The 22,581-nt window shown below is 54.0% G+C and overlaps 2 protein-coding genes across 2 annotated transcripts in view; both read right to left on the reverse strand.

The window, feature by feature from the left end:
* The window catches only part of LOC105540892, a 9,566-nt gene extending 5,361 nt beyond the window's left edge, over positions 1–4,205 (reverse strand). Inside the window, 1 exon segment of the mRNA XM_011981644.1 lies at positions 4,131–4,205. The gene's annotated coding sequence lies outside the window, so the exon portion shown is untranslated.
* Positions 4,206–12,227: 8,022 nt separating this feature from the next.
* On the reverse strand, positions 12,228–21,078 carry ZNF683 (zinc finger protein 683). The gene is made up of 7 exons (XM_011981645.1): positions 20,976–21,078; positions 19,162–19,286; positions 18,297–18,501; positions 15,440–16,134; positions 13,623–13,751; positions 12,710–12,769; positions 12,228–12,616 (listed from the first exon to the last, which is right to left on the reverse strand). The coding sequence occupies exons 1-7, from the start codon at positions 21,013–21,015 to the stop codon at positions 12,245–12,247; spliced, it is 1,626 nt and encodes a 541-aa protein (XP_011837035.1). The 5' UTR covers positions 21,016–21,078; the 3' UTR covers positions 12,228–12,244.
* Between the last annotated feature and the right edge of the window lie 1,503 nt (positions 21,079–22,581).

Consider the following 22,581-nt stretch of genomic DNA (forward strand, 5'->3'; position numbering starts at 1 on the left):
AAAAAAAAAAAAAAAAAAAAGAAACTTGTCCAAAGTCACAGAATAGCCAAATCAAAACTTGAACCCCAACCCTAAGTGCTTACCCACCATACTAAACTCCCTAATATATGTATCCTATAACTGAGTCTCTGGTTTGGGGGTTTACATTTACAGGGAGCCACATCAGTGCTGGAGGGCCTCTCCACCCCCACTCCCTGACTCCCAAGCTACACCGACCAGGGTAATCCTATTCTTAGACCCCCATGAACCCCAGAGAGGTCAGCCTGTCCAGCCCCAGTCTTTGGGCCTTCTCCATGAGGTACCCCCCAGAGACCCCACTCGGGGCGGGAAATGGGCCCACTGCCCCCACTCCCCTCCCCCATTTCCCATTGTCCTCCTTCCTGAAAAGCTGGTGGAATTCAGAACTTTGACCCTTCCCTGTGGCCCCAGCAGTGACTCAGGTTTTATGAGGGGCAGAGATGAAAGAGACTGAGGCCCTGGGAAGCCTGACCTGACTCCAGGACCGCTGGTGGCTATGACAGTGTCAGGGACAGGGTTCCTGGAGGGGGGGACCCTGGAAGGTGGAGGAGTTAGATAGGGCCCTGGTCCTTTTCCCAGGCCAGGGCTTCCTGAGAGCGGGATATAGCCAGACACCAAAGGCTCTGGATTTTAGCCTCTCACTGAGGCCCCAACCCACTCCTCGGTCCCCATTAGGGAGCTCCCTTTTTCCTCATGCAACCCCTGCCCTCCTCGCTGGGACTCCTCCCAAATGAAGTTTGATGCCCTCGCTGAGCCCCTCCTAAGCCCCTGTCCATCTGCTTCCCACTCTCTGAGCTTCCTTGTCCCTGATGGTGCTTATAGTAAGTGGCAAAGCCTGAGCTCTAACTCATTCATTCATTCAATTACTCACTCATTCAATGCTAATTGCATCATGGGATGTGCTAGGCCTTGGCTAGACTCAACCAGAGCCAACTTTCTCATGAAGGGTGGCATATTAAGAAACTAGGGGCCAAGGAATTAGACATAAAAACAGGGACATTTGGCTGGGCGCGGTGGCTCAAGCCTGTAATCCCAGCACTTTGGGAGGCTGAGACGGGCGGATCACGAGGTCAGGAGATCGAGACTGTCCTGGCTAACCCGGTGAAACCCTGTCTCTACTAAAAAATACAGAAAACTAGCCGGGTGAGGTGGCAGGCGCCTGTAGTCCCAACTACTCGGGAGGCTGAGGTAGGAGAATGGCGTGAACCCGGGAGGTGGAGCTTGCACTCCAGCCTGGGTGACAGAGCGAGACTCCGTCTTAAAAAAAAAAAAAAACCAAGACATTTGGAAAGCCCCATAGGCATCAGGAAAGTGACAGGAGAGCAATGTTAAAGGAAGCAGTCAATCATCAGATCAGATATTGTCAATGACCTCCTACTAATCAGAATTTAACATCTTTCTCAACCAGCCCAACCCCTGGACAACACCCTTGATAGCCAGTCATTCCACAAGCATGTGGTCATTGGCTTCTGCCTGCATACCTCCAGGGACAGGGAGGTCACCACTTGACAGTTCACCTGCTCCGTCCCTGAACAGTCATGACTGCTAGAATGTCCTTCAGACTCTGCTGGAATGTGCCTGCCTATAGATGCCCCCTTTCGTCCTTGCTCTGAAGACATACCCCAATACAATGACCCAGGATACCTCTCCTGGGCCAGCAGAAGGGCCCATTCCCAGAGCCCTTTCTTCTGCAGGGCCCCAGACCAGAAGTGGATTTGTTGGCAGCGTGACCTGTGACCTCCAAACAAGGCGTGTGGAGCTGGGAAGGGAGAGGCTGAGAGGCTGAGGAGGGAATGGGGGGAGTGTGGGAAAGAGCCTTGTCTAACCCAACAAGTCCTGGATTCTCCCCACTTACCTGTGAGTCACCCCCAAACTAGGCCAAACCAGTCCACAGGCCCACATGCAGGCAAACACATGCTGTGTCACACAGACGCAGTCACAGACACACAGAAAGATACCAACACAGACCCACAATCACACAGGTACAAAGATATATCTAGACGCCTACAAAAACATACACAGAGACACACACACAAATACACACTCACCCAAGAAATACAAACACACACAAGCACTCAGAGCCACAAGAGACACACAAATCATGTACACACAGACAGAAACACAGACACAGTGACACATACGTGCACACATTCACAATACACACACAGTCAGTTCACAGCCACAAGCCCTCTTCTCCTTGAAATTCACCTACCCCTGAACGTGGACACATATGCTTGGATGCTCAAGTATCTTACACATTCCCACTGGCAGTCCCAGCTATGTCCCCCTTCTTCCCCACTCCCATATTTGCCAATCTTGGCCCAGAGAACCTTCTCCCAGGAAGGGGACATAGAAGGATGATGTTTCTGGAGGTCACCTCCTCCCCACTCTAAGTGAGCCCCAGCCTCCCACCTGAGTCTGTCATTATCCACCTGGGCCCAAAATAGCAAGGTAGTGGCAGATAGAAACCACACCCCCCCAGCTAACCCTACTTCTCTTTCCCGTCCCCCTCTCCAAGGTAGCCTCCTCCATTCACCTTCCCTCTCTCTGTAGCCCTTCTTTCCCAGCCCCTGACTTCTGGGGCATCCAAGCAGGTCTCAGAGCCAGCCTGGGTCCTACACCTCCCTCTTCCTTGGCACGGAACCAGTCACACTGACCCCTGCTTGGAGGACCCCAGCATCCTTGATTCTGCCTCTGCTACCACAACACTGCCCAATCCAGCGCCATGGGAGCCCAGAAAACCCTGGAGCCCACACAGCAACCTCACCCAACCCTCCACTCTCTGCACAGGGCCAAAGAGGCTTCTTCCAGGCAGGATGGAGCGGTGGTTAGGGCATAGGCACTGGAGTTATAGAAACCGAAGTTCAGATTCTAGCCCCTTCACTTTCTAGTTGACTTTGAGCAAGTGACTTAACCTTTCGGAGCCTCCTAGAATTAGGTGGCAGGGGTTGGGATTAGTCCCTACTTCATGGGGTGGTTGGGAAGATTAAATAAAAATATGCTTAGAAGGCCGGGCATGGTGGCTCATGCTTGTAATCCCAGCACTTCGGGAGGCCAAGGCAGGCAGATCATGAGGTCAGGAGATCGAGACCATCCTGGCTAACATGATGAAACCCCGTCTCTACTAAAAATACAAAAAATTAGCCGGTGTAGTGGTGGGCGTCTGTAGTCCCAGCTACTCGGGAGGCTGAGGCAGGAGAATGGCGTGAACCCAGGAGGCAGACCTTGCAGTGAGCCAAGATCGTGCCACTGCACTCCAGCCTGGACTACAGAGCGAGACTCCATCTCAAATATATATATATATATATGCTTAGAAAACAAATTTGCAAATGACAGCCACCCCATCATTCTTAAGCCCCCTTCAAAACCCCATCCCAGGCTCATTTCCTCTTCAGGGTCATCCCTGGGAGGTTCCATGTTCATCCCTCCTTGATGAGTTTTGGGGGACACATCCTTCCACCTCTGCGCCCCCCAGGCAGATTTAGGAGAGTCATTTCAACACAAATAAAACCAAGCTTGGGAAACTCGACGCCTGCTCCTTTGGCTTCCAGCACAGAGCCAGGTGGGGTAATTATTGCTGTCACTGAGAGGTAATTAATAAGCATCCCTGCTATTTTGGCACCCCCAGTCTCTGGAGTTCAAAGTATATTCCTGTAACCACCTCCTCCTTCCTCATTTTCAGCTACCAAATCCTCTCAACAATTCAAGGCCCCGAGAGGTTAAGCATCTCTCCCCGGACACCCAGCACCTAGGCCGGGTGCCAATTTCCAGGCTGGGTCTCTGGCCTCCTGAACAGAACTGGGGAGTGGTGAGTGCTGCGGAGAAGGCGACCCCCCTTCCTGCCCATCCTCTCCCTGACAGGCTTTCCCCTTTCTCAGATGGACAGTGAGGGTGAGCAGCAATGGGTTCCAGGAGGTAGCCTGTGGGCAAAGGGAGGGAGAGGAAGGAAGGGTTGGAGCAGGGAGGGAAGGCAGAGTCAACTCAGGGTCCTGAATGAATGGGTGTAGAGCTGGAGAGGCTCAGGGAATAGGCAAAGTCTCAAGATAGGGCAGCCAGGCCAGTCTCCCCCAGTCTCCCCTCCCATCTCCCAACAGAGACCGACCACTACTCACAGTCTGTGTGGGGACCCAGGTGTCCCGCCAGCCTGGAGCTCCTGCTGCTGGGCCGTGCTCCCCTGATGCGACTGGGCTCTCAGCTGGGGTTCCTGGAGCGGGGCCGGCTGGCACCCCGTGATGGGGCGGGGCCCATGGGGAGGCTCCCACCAGCCCTCGGATTCCTCAGGGCCGCAGGGGTGTGGAGCTGGTTGGGCCGGTTCTTTACCCTCCTCCCCAGGTGCTTGCCTGTGCCCCAGCAGTGTGACAGTGATGTAGTAGCGGGTCCTCCTGGAAGAGGGACGCGTGTGTAGGGTCTGGGCAGGCTCTGGCAAGGCAGTCCCTGGGGTGGCAGGCTCGCCCTTTGTCCCCTCTGCCCCGAGGAAGGATGCAGGGTGGGGCAGCAGGGGTGCGTCTTCCAGGTTGCTGGGTGGCTCAGGCCTCAGAGGGACCTCTGGGGCTATGGGTGGAGACTGCTGACAGGTGCAGCCTGAGGGTCCCTGCTCCCCATGTTCAGGAGCAGGCTCTGGGTATGTGGGGTGCCTGGCACAAGCAGGTTCTCCTGAGGCCACTTCCAAGCCAAGGCTCTCAGGCTCCACGGAGGCACAGCTGGCCAGGTCGAAGGCACTGCCTACCGCTGGCCTCTGTAGGCGCCCGAGGCACTGAGCAGGACCCCCCGAGATTCCTTGTTGCTTCCAAATCCAGAGATCACCATGGCCTCCTACATGGATGTCCCATTCTGAGCAGCTCTGGGCTTGGGCCTGGGCGAAAACAGAGACAGACATTGAGAGAGGCAGGGGCATAGTGACAGCTCCCCTTGCCCTCCAGGCACCCCTGGTACCTGGTACCTTCCCTGTCACAGGGAAGCTGAACAGGGCCCTGACACCAAGGTAAGTTGCCCTAGGGAGAGGCTGCTAAGCCACCAGAGCTAGACAAAGGGACAGAGCTCCGGGAAGGCCCTTCAGCATTTAACTCCCCACTTCCCATTCTACATAAGAGGAAAGCGGGGCCCAAAGAAGGCGACGACATGACTAAAATCACACAGCAAGCCAGTGAGGGCTCCCAACTCTCAGGTGCCGCACTCTCTACCAGGTGACAAGGCACCCAGGGCCTGGCCGGCCATGCCTCCCAAAGGCTGGGGACCCCAGCTTCCTCGCAGTCCTGAGGTGCTTCACCACCCTGGGGCTGAGAGCTGGGCAGGCAGGCCTGCCTTAAGTGCCCATGGCCTCCACCCACTCCAGGCTAACAGAGAGACTGCGGCCACCTCTCTTGTACCCTCCCAGCTTAAGACAGCGCGCCTGGGAGGATGTACCTGGGACGTAAGGGAGCCAGGGAAAAAGGTTCCCCTGAAATGGGACAACATCTGACCTCTTCTGCTCTCTTCCCCTGGCGTCCAGCCTGGCTGTGGGGATAAGAGGAGAGGGCTCAGCACCCCAGACTCAGATAGACACTGCCCCCAAAACCACCCATTTTAAAAGATGGGCTGTGTCCTTGGCAACAGAGGAGCTCAAAATTCCTCTGAGCAGGGGTCCTTGCTGCCAAATGCCTCAATCTACTCATCTATGAAACAGACACAGCCTCTCATTCCCCAGGGGCTGACCACCTCAAGAGGCAAGAGCACAGTGATGAACCTGGAGGCTTGGATCGAGGCAACCTGGGCTTGAAGCCCAGCCCTGCTGCTTCCTATAATAGCTGCAATACCGTTTGCATTTCAGTTTCCTCATGTGGAAAATGGGTGTGATAATAACAGTACCTGCCTCCTGAGAGTGTAGTACAGATGGTACAAGATAGTCCATGCAGAGGGCCCAACACATAACAAGTAGGCAATTAAACGCTGGCAATTACTCATGGTATTCAAGACCCAAGAGAGACACATGGCTGCTTAAGCCACCTCCAGAGGAGGCAGGCCTCACTCCTCCAAGGGAAGAACACTCTTTCACTGTTCGATTCAGGGCTCAGGTCCCCACTGCAGATGAGGAAGCTGTGGCAGGAGGTTAAGCCACTAGCCCAGCCTCACCCCTGAGGGGCCGTGCCAGGAAGTGGGGAAAAGGGACCAAAGATGGAAGGCAGTCAGGCCAAACAAGGGAATGGAGAGGAGTGAGGCCCCTCTGCCCCTACATCCCTCCCCAGAAGATCCCAGCTTTAGGAAGTCACATTTCCTGAAAGTCCGGGCCCCAACCATGCAGGATATCCCATATCCATTACTTTATCTCCCGCAACAGCTTTGAGAGTGGAGCATTATTGTCCCCATTTTGCAGAAGAGAACACTGAGGTTTCAAGGAGGAGAGCGATCTGCCCGGGGTCACATGGTGGATCAGTGGCAGAGGGAGGACTGGAGCTCCAGTTGTCTGACTTGTCAGTCCGGGTTCTCACAACCTGCTCAGCCCTCCCAGAGCTCCTGCCCTCCCCCACTCCCCACTCCCCTTTGGATTTTCTCCTACCTTGAGGCTGACATTGCTGGTGGTAACCTGGGCTAGGTCAGAGCAGCTCCGGCCATCCCAAGGCCTGGGAAGGAAGCACAGGGGGAAGAGAATGAAGTAGCTTCCTCCTGTGCCAACACTGTCACCCCCAGTCTGGACCCAGGAGTCCTCTCCCCAACCTTTTTTTTTTTTTTTTTTTTTTTTTTGAGACGGAGTCTCACTCTGTCACCCGGGCTGGAGTGCAGGGGCCGGATTTCAGCTCACTGCAAGCTCCTCCTCCCGGGTTTACGCCATTCTCCTGCCTCAGCCTCCCGAGTAGCTGGGACTACAGACGCCCGCCACCTCACCTGGCTAGTTTTTTGTTTTTGTATTTTTTTAGTAGAGACAGGGTTTCACCGTGTTAGCCAGGATGGTCTCTATCTCCTGACCTTGTGATCCGCCTGTCTCGGCCTCCCAAAGTGCTGGGATTACAGACTTGAGCCACCGCGCCCGGCCTCCCCCAACCTTTTTTCAGGGCCCACAGCACAGCAGAATGAACTCCTAACACATTTTGGGGAAGGTCTATGTGGCAGCCTCCTCTCTGTTCCCTCTCCCAGCTGTCCACTTTACCCCCAGATGCAAAGAAAGAGACAGGAATGGGCTCGGTTGCAAAATGGGGACTGGGCCTGTTATGGGACTGGAATACAGAGAAAGACAGTGCCCCGATAATGCAAAAGTTGGCTGTTTGCTGAGGCCCTCCTGTGTGCCAGGCTTGGCACTAGGCATTGTGCCTACATGATCTCCCCTAAGCCTCACAGTAATCCTAGAAGGTAGATATTAGTGCCCCCTGTTTTTCGGATACAGAAAGTGAGGCCCAGAGAGGTGAAATGACTTGCTTAGACTCCACTCCAAAGGTTGGCTGGACACCACGGCATGAATGGGGGCCAGGTGGGAAAGTGCCTTGGCTCCTCCTCTGCGCACTCCATACCCCCAGCAATCAGCAGGGGTCAGAGGCCCCTGCCTCGGTACCAGGGTCCCATTCCCAGGGCTGGTGAGAACGGAGAGCAAGTGTAGCATGGCCAAGAATCATCACTCTGTCTGCAGAGAGCCTGAGCAACCCCTCCCGGCCCTGCCCACCTCTGACTCATTTGCACCTCCAAGTCCAGAGAGGGAGGGGCAGTGCCGCCTGGGCCTATAGGGCAGGCTTCTGCCAGACAGGGTAAAGGGGGAGGGCGTGTCTTCCAGGCGGGGGCGGGCAGGGCACTGGCAGGGTGTGGACACCCCGGGGCACCCAGGCTTCCAGGCATAGGGTGGCTAGGCCCTCCTCTCCTCTCTCTTTAGGGTGAGAGAGCAGTACAAATCCCTGCCCTCATTTTGCCCCCACCACACCCCCACTCCCCCTGGTGCAGGCTGAAGACAACTGTGCCATGATAAGATCAGAACAAATTGCCGGGTAACTGGGCAGACACACAAACACCCACGCATGAGAGCACACCCCATGCTCTTCACGGATGTAGGGCCGGTGAGCTGCGGGGCTCTCGGATTCTCAATACTGCCTTCCCTGCCTTTCGACCTGGCCTTCCACAGGTTTTTAAAGTTTAAAAAACTTTAAACAGAAGTTTTTCCTTCTGTTTAAAACATTTTAAAGTTTTGGCCGGGCGCGGTGGCTCAAGCCTGTAATCCCAGCACTTTGGGAGGCTGAGATGGGCGGACCACGAGGTCAGGAGATCGAGACCATCCTGGCTAACACGATGAAACCCCGTCTCTACTAAAAAATACAAAAAACTAGCTGGGTGAGGTGGCGAGCGCCTGTAGTCCCAGCTACTTGGGAGGCTGAGGCAGGAGAATGGCGTAAACCCGGGAGGCCACCCCAGCCTGGGCGACAAAGCGAGACTCCGTCTCAAAAAAAAAACAAAACAAAACCTTTTAAAGTTTTAAAGGGGCACAAGGGGCCAGGCGTGGTGGCTTATGCCTGTAATCCCAACATTTTGGGAGGCCAAGGCGGGTGGATCACGAGGTCAAGAGTTCGAGACCAGCCTGTTCAATATGGTGAAACCTTGTCTTTACTAAAAATACAAAAATTAGCTGGGTATGGAGGCACGCACTTGTAGTCCCAGCTACTCAAGAGGCTGAGGTAGGAGGATTGCTTGAACCTGGGAGGCAGAGGCTGCAGTGAGCCGAGATCATACCACTGCACTCCAGCCTGGGTGACAGAGTGAGACTCCATCTCAAAAACAAAACAAAATGAAAAAAGAGGGCCCAGGCCTGGTAGCTCACACCCATAATCCCAACACATTGGGAGGCCAAGCCAAATCACTTGAGCTCAGGAGTTTGAGACCAGGCTGGGCAACATAGCCAAATTCCAACTCCACAAAAAATGAAAAGATCGGGTGGACATGGTGGCGTGTTCCTAGCTACTTGGGAGGCTGAGGCAGGAGGAGTTTGAGGATGCAGTGTCCTATGATGGTGATACTGCATTCCAGCCTGGGTGACAGAGCAAGACCTGATTCTATTAAAAATAAAATAAAATAAAATAAAAAAATCAAAATAAAAGAGAGCCGGGTGCAGTGGCTCACACCTGTAATCCCAGCACTTTGGGAGGCTGAAGCGGGCAGACTGCTTGAGTCCAGGAGTTCAAGATCAGCCTGGGGAACATGGTGAAACCTTATCTCTACAAAAAATCAGCCAAGCATGGTGGCATGTGCCTGTAGTCCCAGCTACTCAGAAGGCTAAGGTGGGAGAATCACTTGAGCCTGGGGAGGTCGAGGCTGAGATGCGATAGTGCCACTGCACTCCAGCTGGGGCAACAAACAGAGCAAGATTCCATCTCAAAAAACAAATAAGTAAATACATAAAAGACATAAGAGCACAGGGAACGTTCCACATTAACATCCAAAGTCGTGGTACCTTGATACATATATTTTTATGCTTCAAGATACTCATACACACTTATTTGATCAACTACAACACTCACACACACACACACACAAAACCCCTCAGACATCAGCTACCAGTGCGCAGGCTCAGAGAGGTAAAGCAATCTGCTCAGGGTCATATAACCAGTGGCACCTACAGCTAGGAGCTAGGCCCCCTGGCTTGCAGTCTGGCAGTCTCTGCAGGCAACAGAGCTTCAGAAATATGGGCTCTGGAGTCAGACTGCCGAAGCCTGTGTCCCGGCTACACCACATCCCAGCTGTGTGACTTTGGGCAGGTGATGTGACCTTTCTGAACCTCCATTTCCGTATCTGAATCATGCAGAGTACCTGCTTCATAGGGCTGCTGTGAGGATTACGTGAGATAATCCAGGTGAAGTATGAAGCATGTGGCAAATAAAGGCTTATTGTTGTTACAATCTAGAGCTATCTCCGGGGTGGGGACGATGGAAAAACCTCTCCGTGGCATCTAAGGGCAAATGTAGTACAGTCTCAGATGGAACCTGTCAGGTTCATGACAAAGGGATATGAAGATCAGCTGTGATGTGAGAATCAAAGTCCACAGGGGAGGAACTTTGCCCTTAAACTGTCTCTGCCTGCCTGACTTAGGAAATTGTCCACGTAGGTTGTAAAGTTTTAAAAGAGCACAGGGACCATTCCACATTCACATCCAAAATCGTGGTACATTAACACACATTCGTATATATATATATTTTTTAGACAGTGTCTCGCTCTGTCGCCAGGCTAGAGTGCAGTGGCTTGATCTCGGCTCACTGCAACCACCGCCTCCCGGGCTCAAGCGGTTCTCCTGCCTCTGCCTCCCGAGTAGCTGGGACTACAGGAGCCTGCCACCACCCCCGGCTAATTTTTGTATTTTCAGTAGAAACGGGGTTTCACCATGTTGGTTGGCCAGGATGGTCTGGATCTCTTGACCTCGTGATCCGCCCGCCTCGGACTCCCAAGACACACGTATTTTTATGCTTCGAGAGATACACATACACGCTTATTTGATCACTACACTCTCTCTGTCTCTCTTTGACACACACACACACACACGGTCTAGGGCCCAGGGGCGCCCCACTCGGCCTTTCTCCATTTCCCCTCACCTATCCCGAGATGTGGTCTCCGAGGTCTCTTTCCCGCTGTGCTCCCTCCGGACCCCTAACCCAGCCAAAAAGCCGGCCAGGCAGGCCCCCGGGCCTCCGCACCGCTCGGCCATGGCGAATGAAAGACCCGGGGCTCGGCCGTCGGAGCACCTGACCGCCGGGGCTACCCGCATCCGCTGCATTTGCGGAGAAATGCCTCCTCCGGCCCGCCCCCCTGAGCAAACAGCGGCCCCACCCGCAGCCCATGCGGGCAGTGACCCGATCCAGATGCTGCCCATGGCCTGGGTCACTCTCCAGGACCCCCCAACCTCATTGTTCTCTCCCCACCTCGGACCGCAGACCCCAGACTTCCGCAAGAGCCCAAGCCCCCACCCCGGGGGCGTGGTTCTCCGCCCGGTCCGCGATACATCTTCAAGCCCCTGGAGGCGCCAAGGCCCCACGCAGCCCCGGGTGAGCTAGCCGAGAGCAAGACCTGCAGGAGGCCGGACAGGGAAAGTGGCCTGGGGCGAACAGAGACCGGGAGGCGGAGCTGAGCGAGGGGGCTCCCCCAGGAGCAGGAAGGGCTGGACACTGGGACAGGTCCGGGGGGCGGGTCCGGAATGGGCGGGGTCTTGCCCATTGGGCAGGGTCTAATGCGAGTGGTTGGCGTCCTGCGCGGGGCCCAAGGTGTGACACGGGTGGGCTTGGAACCGGGACCTTAGCTACTGGTGGGCCGAAGTCCACCCTGCCATCGTTCTGCCGTGGTCAGTAGGGCTTGCTCCTCCCTGTGGGAAGCACCTACGGCCGGGAGCGGGCATCTTGTCACCACCGCGGTGGAGAAGCTGCACAGAAACCCACGGGGTGCGGACGACGCCGCCTCCTGGAAGTCGGCCAGAGAACCCCACTCTGTCCGCAAATCGCTCTTATTTAGTAACAACTGTCATCGATTGTGATCCTAACCAGGGCCTCCTGCCTCCCAGGCAATACCCTTTTCCGCCTGGCGCTGCCTCTCTGACTCCAGTGGGGATGGGGAGCACTTTGTACATTTCAGGGGATCCTCTGGGCCTACAGGGAGAAGGGCCATCAGGCCTCAGCTCCCCAGGGTCTCTGCCAGTTCTTCTCTGCCTGTAGTCCTTATCTGGCTGCAGCCTCCACGCCTTTCCTGAGCCTGGCACCTTGTTAGCCCAGAGTGTTGTGGTAACTCGACCCGGTTCACAGACGACATCATGCTTCTGGGTCGTGAGTGGACGCTGATATCTTGAGTCTCCTTCTTCGATACCCCCACAATGGGGCAACCCCCCCCCCCAGCAACGACCATGCAGGGAGTACGGGCTGAGGGGCATGTGACCAATAGGAATGGTGAAATCCAGGCGGTGGGGGCAGCAGTACCCTCTGCACAGGTGTTGGGAACAGGACAATGTGCCCAGACTGGGCAGCACAGTTGGCACCCTGCAGCGCGCTGGAGGGCTAGACTGTCTGTCGTTGAGTAGACAAGGGAGGCCTGGTCCTAGACAGGGTGTGAAACTCAAGCCCAGCTGAAGCAGATGGCTGCAGGCACCCACGGCACACACAGGCAGCACAGGCTTTTCCTGGCTGAGTCCCCTGACCTGTTCCCAGGCAAAGCGTGTGGTCTGGCAAATACACAGTGGCTTTTCCCCACTGCCCCCACCCCCCTGTTGAAGCTCAGGAAGCCTCAATGCGTGAGAGAAGAAACATTTTTAATTGTTCTGGCCCTGCCCCCTCCCCAGGGGAGTCCCAGCACTGCTCAGGCTCACTGCTTTTGCTTTCCCCTGGGATGCTGAGGACACTTTGACCTCGTCTATGTCACAGCCCACGTGTTTCTCTGATGCCACCGCCATAAGATCTAGTGCCCCCTGGTGCCATTGGGCAAGGCAGGCCAGAGAGGCCAGGGGCAGCTGGGTGTGCACCAGGCCACAGGGCTGTGGGGCATGCAGCCGATGGTGCAGCTTCAGGTGGATGTGCTGGGTGAAGCGACTCCGGCAGACGCTGCACTGGAAGGGCCGGGTCCCTGAGTGAAGGCGCAGGTGGGTCTTGAGGTTACTGGAGCTGCTGAAGCGCTTGTGGCACACCTGACGGGAACGGGCCCTGGCATCAGCTTTGTCCTCTGGGCTGGCTCAGGCCTTCTACTCCCTCTCCTCATCTTGGAAATACCCATGACCCACCTCTCTTTCCCTCCAGGCCTGGAAGCTCTTCCAGTGATTTCTCCCTGAGTCCCACAGTATCTAACACATTAGAACCAGGCCGACTTGGGTTAGTGTCCTTCTTTTACTCCATGTGTGACCTTGTAAAAGTGACTTCTCCTCTCTGAGCCTTCCACTCCTCATTGGCAACATTGGTTATTAATAACTAGCTTCATGGATATGGTGGACTGAATAAGATAATCACATAGAACTCTTAAGTGTGAAGCTGCAGCTTCAGTGGATGTAATTAACATTTACAGGGGGCTGCCACATGCCTGCAGTTGGTTTCACCTAGTCTTCCCCAGGATCCTAGGGAAGCATGACCAAGTACTAGTACAACTTCTATATTATAGTAAGAAAGCAGAGGCTCAGAGGAGTGAAGCCACTAGCCAAAGGTCACATGACAAGCTGGAGACAGAGCTAGGATTTGAACACAGGTGGCCTGATTTTGCAGCCCAGACTCATAATCATGGCACTGCTTTCATTTCTGCCCCTGTAAAATGGGAAAGAACCCCCGCCTTTCTGACTTCCTGAGGGATGTGGCTGGGCTCACAGAAGGAGGGAGCTGACATCAAGCTGATAGTTTTTCTACTTTGATACTATGGGTACACTACAGCATTAACTCCTCCAACAACTCAGGGAGGTAGATAATAGGTATCCATCTACTCTCCATGACCTCCAACTTCATTGTTCTCTCCCTCCCCCAGGCCTTTGGAGTGACCTTCAGTATTACCCATTCCAGGCTGAGAGGGGTCATTTTCAATTTTCACTCCCCCTTCCCATCTCCACTTGCTCAGGAGGACTGGGGAATGGAGGCTGCAGGTGCCATCCCTCCAAGGGCCTAAAACGTCTCGCCAGCCTATAGGAGTACAGAGTAGGGGGAGGAGGATCTCACCGAGCACTTGTGGGGCCGCTCCCCAGTGTGTACCAGGTGGTGCTTCTGCAGGTGAGCGAGCTGGGTGAAGCTCTTCTGGCACAAGGCACACTGGAATGGACGCTCTCCACTGTGCACACGCAGGTGGACCTGAGTCAGATGCGGGAGAAATGCTGCCAACTGCCCAGCACCCCCAGCAGGGCCTGAGGTCCTCTCCGAATCTCTGCCCACTTCCCTCTCCCTCCCTGTCATCTCCCTCACGGCCCATTATCCCCAGGATACCTCCACTCTTTCTGCTGCCCTGCAGGGGAGATGGTAGTGGTCAGAAGGCCAGGTAAGAGGTACCCCAGGTATGTTGTGGAGCATTGCTATTCAAAATGTGGTGCACATTGGGCGGGCGTGGTGGCTCACACCTGTAATCCCAGCACTTTGGGAGGCTGAGGCAGGAAGATCACCTGAGGTCGGGAGTTGGAGACCAGCCTGACCAACATGGAGAAACCCCATCTCTACTAAAAATACAAAATTAGCTGAGTGTGGTGGTACGTGCCTGTAATCCCAGCTACTTGGGAGACTGAGGCAGGAGAATCACTTGAACCTGGGAGGTGGAGGTTGCGGTGAGCTGAGATCGCGCCATTGCACACCAGCCTGGGCAACAAGAGCAAAACTCTGTCTCAAAAAAAATTTAAAAAAAAAATGTGGTTCACAGACCAGCAGCACTGGTATCACACTTAGGGAGCATGTTAGAAATGCAGGTTCTCAGGCCCGGCCCCAGACCTGCTGAATCAAAAACTCTGGGAGGGCTGGGCACACACACGCTCATGGCTGCAATCCCAGCATTTTGGGAGGCCGAGGAGGGAGGATCAATGGAGCCCAGTAGTTCAATACCAGCCTGAGCAACATATCGGGACCCCATCTGTACAAAAAATTTAAAAATTAACCAGGTGTGGTGGTGTGTTCCTGTGGTCCCAGCTGCTGGGGAGGATGAGGTAGGAGAATTCCTTAAGCCCAGGAGTTTGAGACCAGCGTGGGCGACAGAATGAGACCCCATATGAAAAAAAAAAAAAGATAACTCTGGGGCTGGGAGCTACTCTGGAGGCTGAGGTGGGAGGGTCCCAAAAACTCTAGGAATCTGCATGTTTACTAGCTCTCCAGGTGGTCTGAGGCTCATGAAAGTTTAAGAACTCCTGCCCTGCAGGATCCAGTAAGGCTTTTTTCCCCATAACCACAACGTGCCCTCAACTTCAGAGCTAGCCGGCCAGCGCAGAGCTTCCGGCCTTTGCTAACGCACTGAGATGCGCCCCTGGGCGCCCCCTGCTGGACAGTGCGGATGGTGAGGCCAATCGCATCGGCGGTCGCGCTGATTTGTGGGATCCCACTTGAAAAAGGCTGGTCATAGGACTGTGGTCTAGACTCACCAAAATCTACCCATTCCCTCATCTGACTGCCCAGAAAAATAACTAAGAAGCTTAACTGGGAGTCCAGAAAGGATAGTTGTCCAGGAAAGGGTTTCTTTGCCCAGAGCAAATGTTGAGAGACTGAACCTAACACTACCATTAAATCAGGGTAATCTTAGGCAAACGTTGCCCATTAAAAGCCTCAGTCTCCCCATTTTAACCTAAATGAGACGATCTCATAGGCAGTCCTCTAGGGTGGCAAGGACTTTGGTGGCCGTCTTATCCTATATTTCTACCCAAATGAACCATCCAAGGTCACTTGGCCCTAGAGGTTGCCCAGGAGCGCCTTCTAGCTTTGAGGTCCTTGCTTCTAGAAGCAGACTGGGGTGCATGGGGGGCCCTGAAAGATGGTGAAGGGAGCAGCAGAGCCCAGGAGGCAGGTACCTTGAGATTGGAGAGCTGCCCAAAGCTCTTGCCACATACGTTGCACTCGTACAGGATTTTGCCATTCTCCTTTTTCAGTGGGTAAGGCAAGGCTGCAGTGCCTGTCCGGGAATTCAGTGGGACTCGCTTTGCTGGAGATGCCATGCCACCATGCTCCAGGCCTGAGGAGTCGGTTGGGGCAGCTCCAGCACCTGGATTTCGGGCCTGGGAAGGCAGGGCTTGGCCAGAGGCTTGGAAGGCCCCTGGGTAGGGAAGCAGGGTCTCCCACCGAGTGCTGGGGTGCTCAGGCTCATTGACCATCATCAGCAGGCTAGGCATAGCCATTGTGGGGTAGGAGTTGTCTTGAGGCAGCATGAGGAGGTGGGGACATTGGTCAGAAGGTAGGGCCCCATAGGTGAATAGGTGGGGTGGAGGCAGGAGAAGTGGGTATCCAGGGTAGAAGGTGTGGAGGAGGAATGGGAACTCCTTGGAGATGGAGTTGGCAGGGGGGTAGGGGCAGAAAGCCAAGTGGCTGGGGCTCTTTCTGTTCTGCAGTGGTGGTGGGCAAGAGCTGTTATGAGGAGAGAAGGCTGGGCAGGGGGCCCCATCGCCAGCTCTTTCTGGCTGTTTTCTCAGCTTGTCCTTGTTCCGTGGGTACTTGAGTGTGAGTTTCTTATCATCGGTGGAGATGGCATGCAGCCCTGGTGGCTCTTGCTCTAAGCAGGAAAAGGAAGGCGGTCAGGTCCCCACAGTCTGGGGTGAAGTTCTGTCCTCCATCAAACCCGCCCCGCTCAGGGCTGAGAAAGACCTCCAGCCCGCGAGCCTGCTAGCATTTTTGTAGTGCTGAACAATTTCAGGGGGAGAAAACAGTTCAAGGTCCCTATTAGACACCCAGGTTGAGAAGTCAAGTGGGCAGATGGATAAATTGGGTTGGAGTTTAAAGGAGAGCTCTGAAGTGGAGACATAAATCCAGGTGCCATGGGTACAGATAAGATCACATAAGGGTGAGGCTAGATCTGCTGTGTCCAAAATGGCAGCCACTGGACATGTGACTAGATTTACATTAATTAAAATGATTTTAATAAAAAATGAAGTTCTCAGTTGCACCAGTCATATTTACAGTGCTCAGAAGGTATGGTATTGGACAGCACAGGTATAGAATGTTCCCATTATTGCAGGGAATTCTAACAAACAGTGCTATTCTAGATAAAGAGTACTAAAATGAAAAAACTGTTAAAAAGTAAACTGTCAACAGGTGCAGTGGCTCATGCCTGTAATCCCAGTGCTTTGGGAGGCCAAGGCAGGAGGATTGCTTAAGCCCAGGAATTTGAGACCAGCCTGGACAACAAAGCAAAATCCCATCTCTACAAAACACTAAGGAAATTAAGGCCGCATGCAGTGGCTCACGCCTGTAATCCCAGGACTTTGGGAGGCCAGGGCAGGCAGATCACCTGAGGTTGGGAGTTCGAGACCAGCCTGAGAAACCCCGTCTCTACTAAAAATACAAAATTAGCTGGGCATGGTGGCGCATGCCTGTAATCCCAGCTACTTGGGAGGCTGAGACAGGAAAATTGCTTGAACCTGGGAGGCAGAGGTTGTGGTGAGCCAAGATCATGCTATTGCACTCCAGCCTGGGCAACAAGAGCGAAACTCTGTCTTGAAAAAAAAAGAAAAGAAAAGAAAGAAAATTAGCCAGGTGTTTGTGTCATGTGTCTGTAGTAGTCCCAACTACTCAGGAGGCTGAGGAGAGAGGATTGCTTGAGGGCAGGAGTTGGAGGCTGCAGTGAGCCATGATTGTGTCACTACACTCCTGCCTATCTAAAAAAAAAAAAAAAAAAAAAAAAGCAAGTTGTCTTGTGGTTGGATCCTTATTTACTCAATCTCACTGAGCTGTTTCACTCTGTGCTCTGTGCTGGGGTCCCAGAAATAAAGAACACAGCAAGAGAGTCCTTGCCCTCCAGGAGGTCATTGTCACATAAGGAAATGGTATGTTACAACAAACCTAGAACCCAGGTAGAGATGAGATCCCACTTTTGTGGATGAAGAAACCAGTCCTCGGTGTTGTGTCCAAGTCCATAGAAATAGAAAGGGCAGAACCGGGACTCCAACCCCAATTCCCTGACTCCCAGCCCAGTGCTGTTTTTTTTTATTTTCTTGAGACGGAGTCTCATTCTGCCACCCAAGCTGGAGTGCAATGGCGTGGTCTTGGCTCACTGCAACCTCTGCCTCCCGGGTTCAAGCAATTCTCGCGCCTCAGTGCTTTTATAAGACCCCTCTAGGGCTGGACAAGGTGGCTCACATCTGTAATTCCAGGACTTTGGGTGGCCGAGGCAGGTGGATCACCTGAGGTCAGGAGTTCGAGACCAGCCTGGCCAACATGGCAAAACCCTATCTTCACTAAAAATACAAAAGTTGGCCGGGAGTGGTGGCACATGCCTGTAATCCCAGCTACTCTGAGAAGCTGAGGCAGGAGAATCGTTTGAACCCGGGAAGCAGAGGTTGCAGTGACCGGAGATCATGCCATTGCACTCCAGCCTGGGCAACAGAATGAGACTCCGTCTCACAAACAAACAAACACCTCTCTAAGCAGACAAAGTACCATCCCCAACCCCCATGACCTGGGCTATACCTACACCAGCTCCTACACACACATCTGAGAAGCCAGTGCTCAGCTTCTCTGGCTCAGGTATCACCACTGGAAAGCCCCCGCACCCTCAGGCCAGAATTCCAAGGCCAAAATGTGGAAGTACAGTATGCCTAAGGCTCTGTCTTCATCAGTGACACTGCGTCGTCTCCACCACCCATCCCCAAACCTAGCAGTCCCCCCCAGCCTCCAGCCTCTGCCAGGCACAGGTGCAGCCCCGTGCCCTGGACTTACTCATGCTCAAGGTGTCCTCTTGGAGGCCCTGCAGGGCTGTGCCCAGGGGTGCCGGCCGCGGGGTGCACAGGTTCAGGTCCAGGTCCTGTAGGCAGGCCAGCAGAGCAGACCTGCCTGGTGCCAGGGGCAAGGGACACAGCCAGCTGGCACAGGATGGACCATGAGCATCCACTGTGTCTGGAAGTGGTCTGCAGGCTGAGAAGACCTGGAGGGCAGGGACAAGGGGTTTGGGGGCTGGTGACTGGGACTCCATTGGTCCCTTAGATGGCCCCTACCCCTATTTTGGTTTCCAAAGGGGAGAATAAGCTAAAACAGCCACCACAATCCATATCTGTCACTCAAATGACATCTCTTCCCTCATCCAAAGATCTCTTTCCCCCAGAATTTTCCCACCCATTGCAAGATTGCCCTCCTCCTGTCCCCAGGGCCCCGTCTAGCCCTGTTCTCCCTCCCTGCCCAACCCCATGTACCTCTGACCACCCTGGTCCCCAGTGTATCTCAGACCATCACTGTAATTTGAATGGCACCACAGTGAGCCCAAAGAAAATCCCCATCAAAGACTATAAACTCCACAAGATGGCCCTGAGCCCCCGCTCACTAAGGCCCAAGGTCATGGTCATAGCAGCCAAGCCTGCTGCATGAGGCTTCCCCTTCTTATTCCCCACAGGAGAGTCTGGGCCCCTGAGGCATGGGGAGAGGGTCTGTGGCTCCTCAAAGGAACATCCCTATGATGTGCCTGGACTAGGGGGTGCTCAGGACTGGGGAGGAGGTCCAGGTCCCTTCAGACATTCCCCCTTTTCCTCCTAGCGTCACCTCCTACTATAAGCAGACTACCCACAAAGGTAAGGCTGGGATTCTGCCTTACCTGGTCACCTCGGAAGAGCTGGAAGTCCAGGCTGGGAGACAGGGAGCCCCCGGTACCTCCCAGGGCCATGGGCCTGTGGCAGCAATCCAATTGTGTGGCTGGTTCTTCCTTCATATCCCCATTACCTGCTGGGAAACAGGTGAGTTACAGGTAAGCTGTGGAGGTCCTGCAAATAGGAGTCTGAGTTCTAGGATTGGCTGTCCCATTAACATGCTGCGTGACCACAAGCGATTCACGTCCCTTCCTGGACTCAGTTTCCCTATCTGCAAAATGGGAAGGTTGGTCTAGTTGATATGTAAGGATGCTCTCACTGTTGACATTTAGAAGCCAATGATGCTCTCCTGGTAGGTGTGGGAAGATTAAATAGAGATTGGCCAGGTGCAGTGGCTCAAGCCTGTAATCCCAGCACTTTGGGAGGCTGAGATGGGAGGATCTTTTGAGGCCAGGAGTTCCAGACCAGCCTGGGCAACATAATGAGACCCTCATCTCTACAAAATAAAAAATACGGCGGGCACGGTGGCTCACACCTATAATCCCAGCACTTTGGGAGTCCAAGGCAGTTGGATCACCTGAGGTAGGGAGTTCAAGACCAGCCTGAGCAACATGGTAAAACCCTGTCTCTACTAAAAATACAAAAGTTAACTGGGCATGGTGGTGCACACCTGTAATCCCAGCTACTCAGGAAGCCGAGGCATGAGAATCACTTGAACCCAGGAGGCGGAGGTTGCAGTGAGCCGAGATCACATCACTGCACTCCAGCCTGGGCAATAGAGTGAGACTCACTCTCAAAAATAAATAAATAAATAAATAAATAAATAAATAAATAAATAAATAAATTAGCTGGGTGTAGTAGCCTGTGCCTATGGTCCCAGCTACTCGGGAGGCTGAGGCAGGAGAATCACTTGAACCCAAGAGGCGGAGGTTGCAGTGAGCCGAGATCACATCACTGCACTCCAGCCTGGGCAATAGAGTGAGACTCACTCTCAAAAATAAATAAATAAATAAATAAATAAATAAATAAATAAATAAATAAATTAGCTGGGTGTAGTAGCCTGTGCCTATGGTCCCAGCTACTCGGGAGGCTGAGGTGGGAAGATTGCTTGAGCCTGGAAGGTTGTGGCTGCAGTGAGCTGAGATTACACCACTACACTCTAGTCTGGGTGATGACAGAGCAAGACCCTGTCTCAATCAATCAATCGATCAATGGAGATTAGCCATTCGGAAGTGAAGAGCAGAGCTGTCTTGAGAGGAGAGCAAGGCCCTTATGGAGGTTACTTCCAAGAAAGTGCAGTGATCTGAGGAAACATTCCAGATTCTTCAGGGCTACAGAGAAGCCACCCCCTTCTGTGCTGAGAGGGGTCCCTGACTCTACCAACCAGAGGTCCCCCACCAAGGGGAACCCTGCATCCCAGCTCACCCAGACAGCTCTTCTGGACAGCTGAGAACACCTCAGTGTCCTGTCACCCAGGCTGCCCAGCTCAGCGCTCTCACCAGGGATAAAGCCTGAATGAGTGGACCAAGCCCCTGCATGCCCCTGACTGGCCTGACAGAGAGACGCGAGTGCCCAGCTGTCTGCTCACCCAGCACCAGGCTTCTCTGCCATCTTCCACTTGAGGCCACACAGCACAGGGATCACTTCAGCCCAGCAAATGTCCTAAGACCCCTTCCCCGTCCCCTCAGGGACCACCCTTTGAATCTCAAATGCCTCTCAGACCCTAAAACCCTCACTCCAGTGTCTCAGCCCTCCAAAACCCTTTCTCCTTTCCCTCTTTCCTCTCTCCTCCCAACGCTGCTTCAGGTCTCAAAGCAAATACCATTGCCACCCGAAGGGCCGCTGGCTGTGGGGCTCTCCATTCGGCGCTGCAGCAGTGCTCCTGGCTGGGAAGGAAGGAGGTGGGCAGCCAGGCCACAGCTGCCTGTGGCTGAGGCCCCGGTGGGAGTGAGAGATGGCAGGAAGGTGTTACATTTGAAGTTGCCACAGATAGGAAGTGGGGGCAGGCAGGCCTGGGGGCCCTGCAAGGCCTGACAAGGGGGCACTATCCACTCAACTTTGCCTACCTGTGGCAGCTCTGGAGGACAACCTGCTGGTGTACATTGCAGTGAACTGGGGCTACTGGAATTTCAGGATGTGTGTGTGAGTGGGGCGGGCTGTGATTTCTGTTCTCAAAGAAACCAGATGGCTGGGCAGGAGGACAGAGTAGGGCTCAAAGGCTGGACAGGGAGGCCTTCTGTGGAGGGGAGCCAAGCAGAGATGAAGACAGGCATTGATGACAGGGAGACAGTGATGGTGACAGGTAGGGACAGGAACAGGCAGAGACAAGAACAGGCAACATAGAAGGATATGGAATGAGACAGAGAACAGAACAGGCAGCTGATCTCACAGATATAACAAACACGTTTTCCTCCTCCAAGTCCCATCTCAGATCTCCTGACCCTGGAAAGTTTAATTCTCTAATCTAGAGGCCCCAGGAGGCAAAAGATATTTCAAGGACATGGCCAGGTGCGGTGGCTCACACCTGTAATCCCAGCACTTCAGGAGACCAAGGCAGACCCATCTCTTGAGCCCAGAAGTTTGAGACCAGCCTGGGCAACAAAGCAAGACCTCATCTCTACAAAAAATACAAAACTTAGCTGGGCATGGTGACTTGCACCTGTGGTCCCAGCTACTCAGGAGGCTGAGGCAGGAGGATCACTTGAGCCCAGGAATATAAGGCTGCAGTGAACTAGGATACTGCTACTGCATTCTAGCCTGGGTGACAAAGAAACATCCTATCTCTTAAAAAAAAATAGACATAGCAAAATGGGTGTAAGGCATGACTAGGTCAGGTGCGGTGGCTCACATCTGTAATGCCAGCACTTTGGGAGGCCAAGGTGGGCCAACTGCTTGAGCCCAGGAGTTCAAGACCAGCATGAGCAATATGGTGAAACACCATCTCTTTGTTTTTTGTTTTTTGTTTTTTTTTTTTTTTTAGAGAGAGTCTCGCTTAGTCACCCAGGCTGGAGTGCAGTGGCGTGATCTCGGCTCACTGCAAGCTCCGCCTCCCGGGTTCACGCCATTCTCCTGCCTCAGCCTCCCGAGTAGCTGGGACTACAGGCGCCCGCCACCACGCCCGGCTAATTTTTTGCATTTTTAGTAGAGACGGGGTTTCACCGTGTTAGCCAGGATGGTCTCGATCTCCTGACCTCGTGATCCACCCGCCTCGGCCTCCCAAAGTGCTGGGATTACAGGCGTGAGCCACCGCGCCCGGCCGGTGAAACACCATCTCTACAAAAAATACAAAAATAAGCCAGGCATGATGGCGCGCGCCTGTAGTCCCAGCTACTCAGGAGGCTGAGGTGGGAGGATCACTTGAGCCGGGGAGGTCGAGGCTGCAGTGAGCCGAAATGATGCCACTGCACTCCGGCCTGGGTGACAGAGCG

Source organism: Mandrillus leucophaeus, unplaced genomic scaffold (genome assembly GCF_000951045.1).
Source record: "Mandrillus leucophaeus isolate KB7577 unplaced genomic scaffold, Mleu.le_1.0 Scaffold23, whole genome shotgun sequence".
NCBI classification, from domain to species: domain Eukaryota; kingdom Metazoa; phylum Chordata; class Mammalia; order Primates; family Cercopithecidae; genus Mandrillus; species Mandrillus leucophaeus.

Excerpts from the sequence above, each read along its gene's own strand:
- ZNF683 (XM_011981645.1), bottom strand. The coding sequence starts at position 21,015 with ATGGAGAGCCCCACAGCCAGCGGCCCTTCGGGTGGCAATG. Across the intron at positions 13,752-15,439 it reads GGCAGCTCTCCAATCTCAAG|GTCCACCTGCGTGTGCACAG; the intron begins GTACCTGCCTCC and ends CATCTGACTCAG. Across the intron at positions 12,617-12,709 it reads AGGCCTGGAGGGAAAGAGAG|GTGTGCCACAAGCGCTTCAG; the intron begins GTGGGTCATGGG and ends CGTTCCCGTCAG.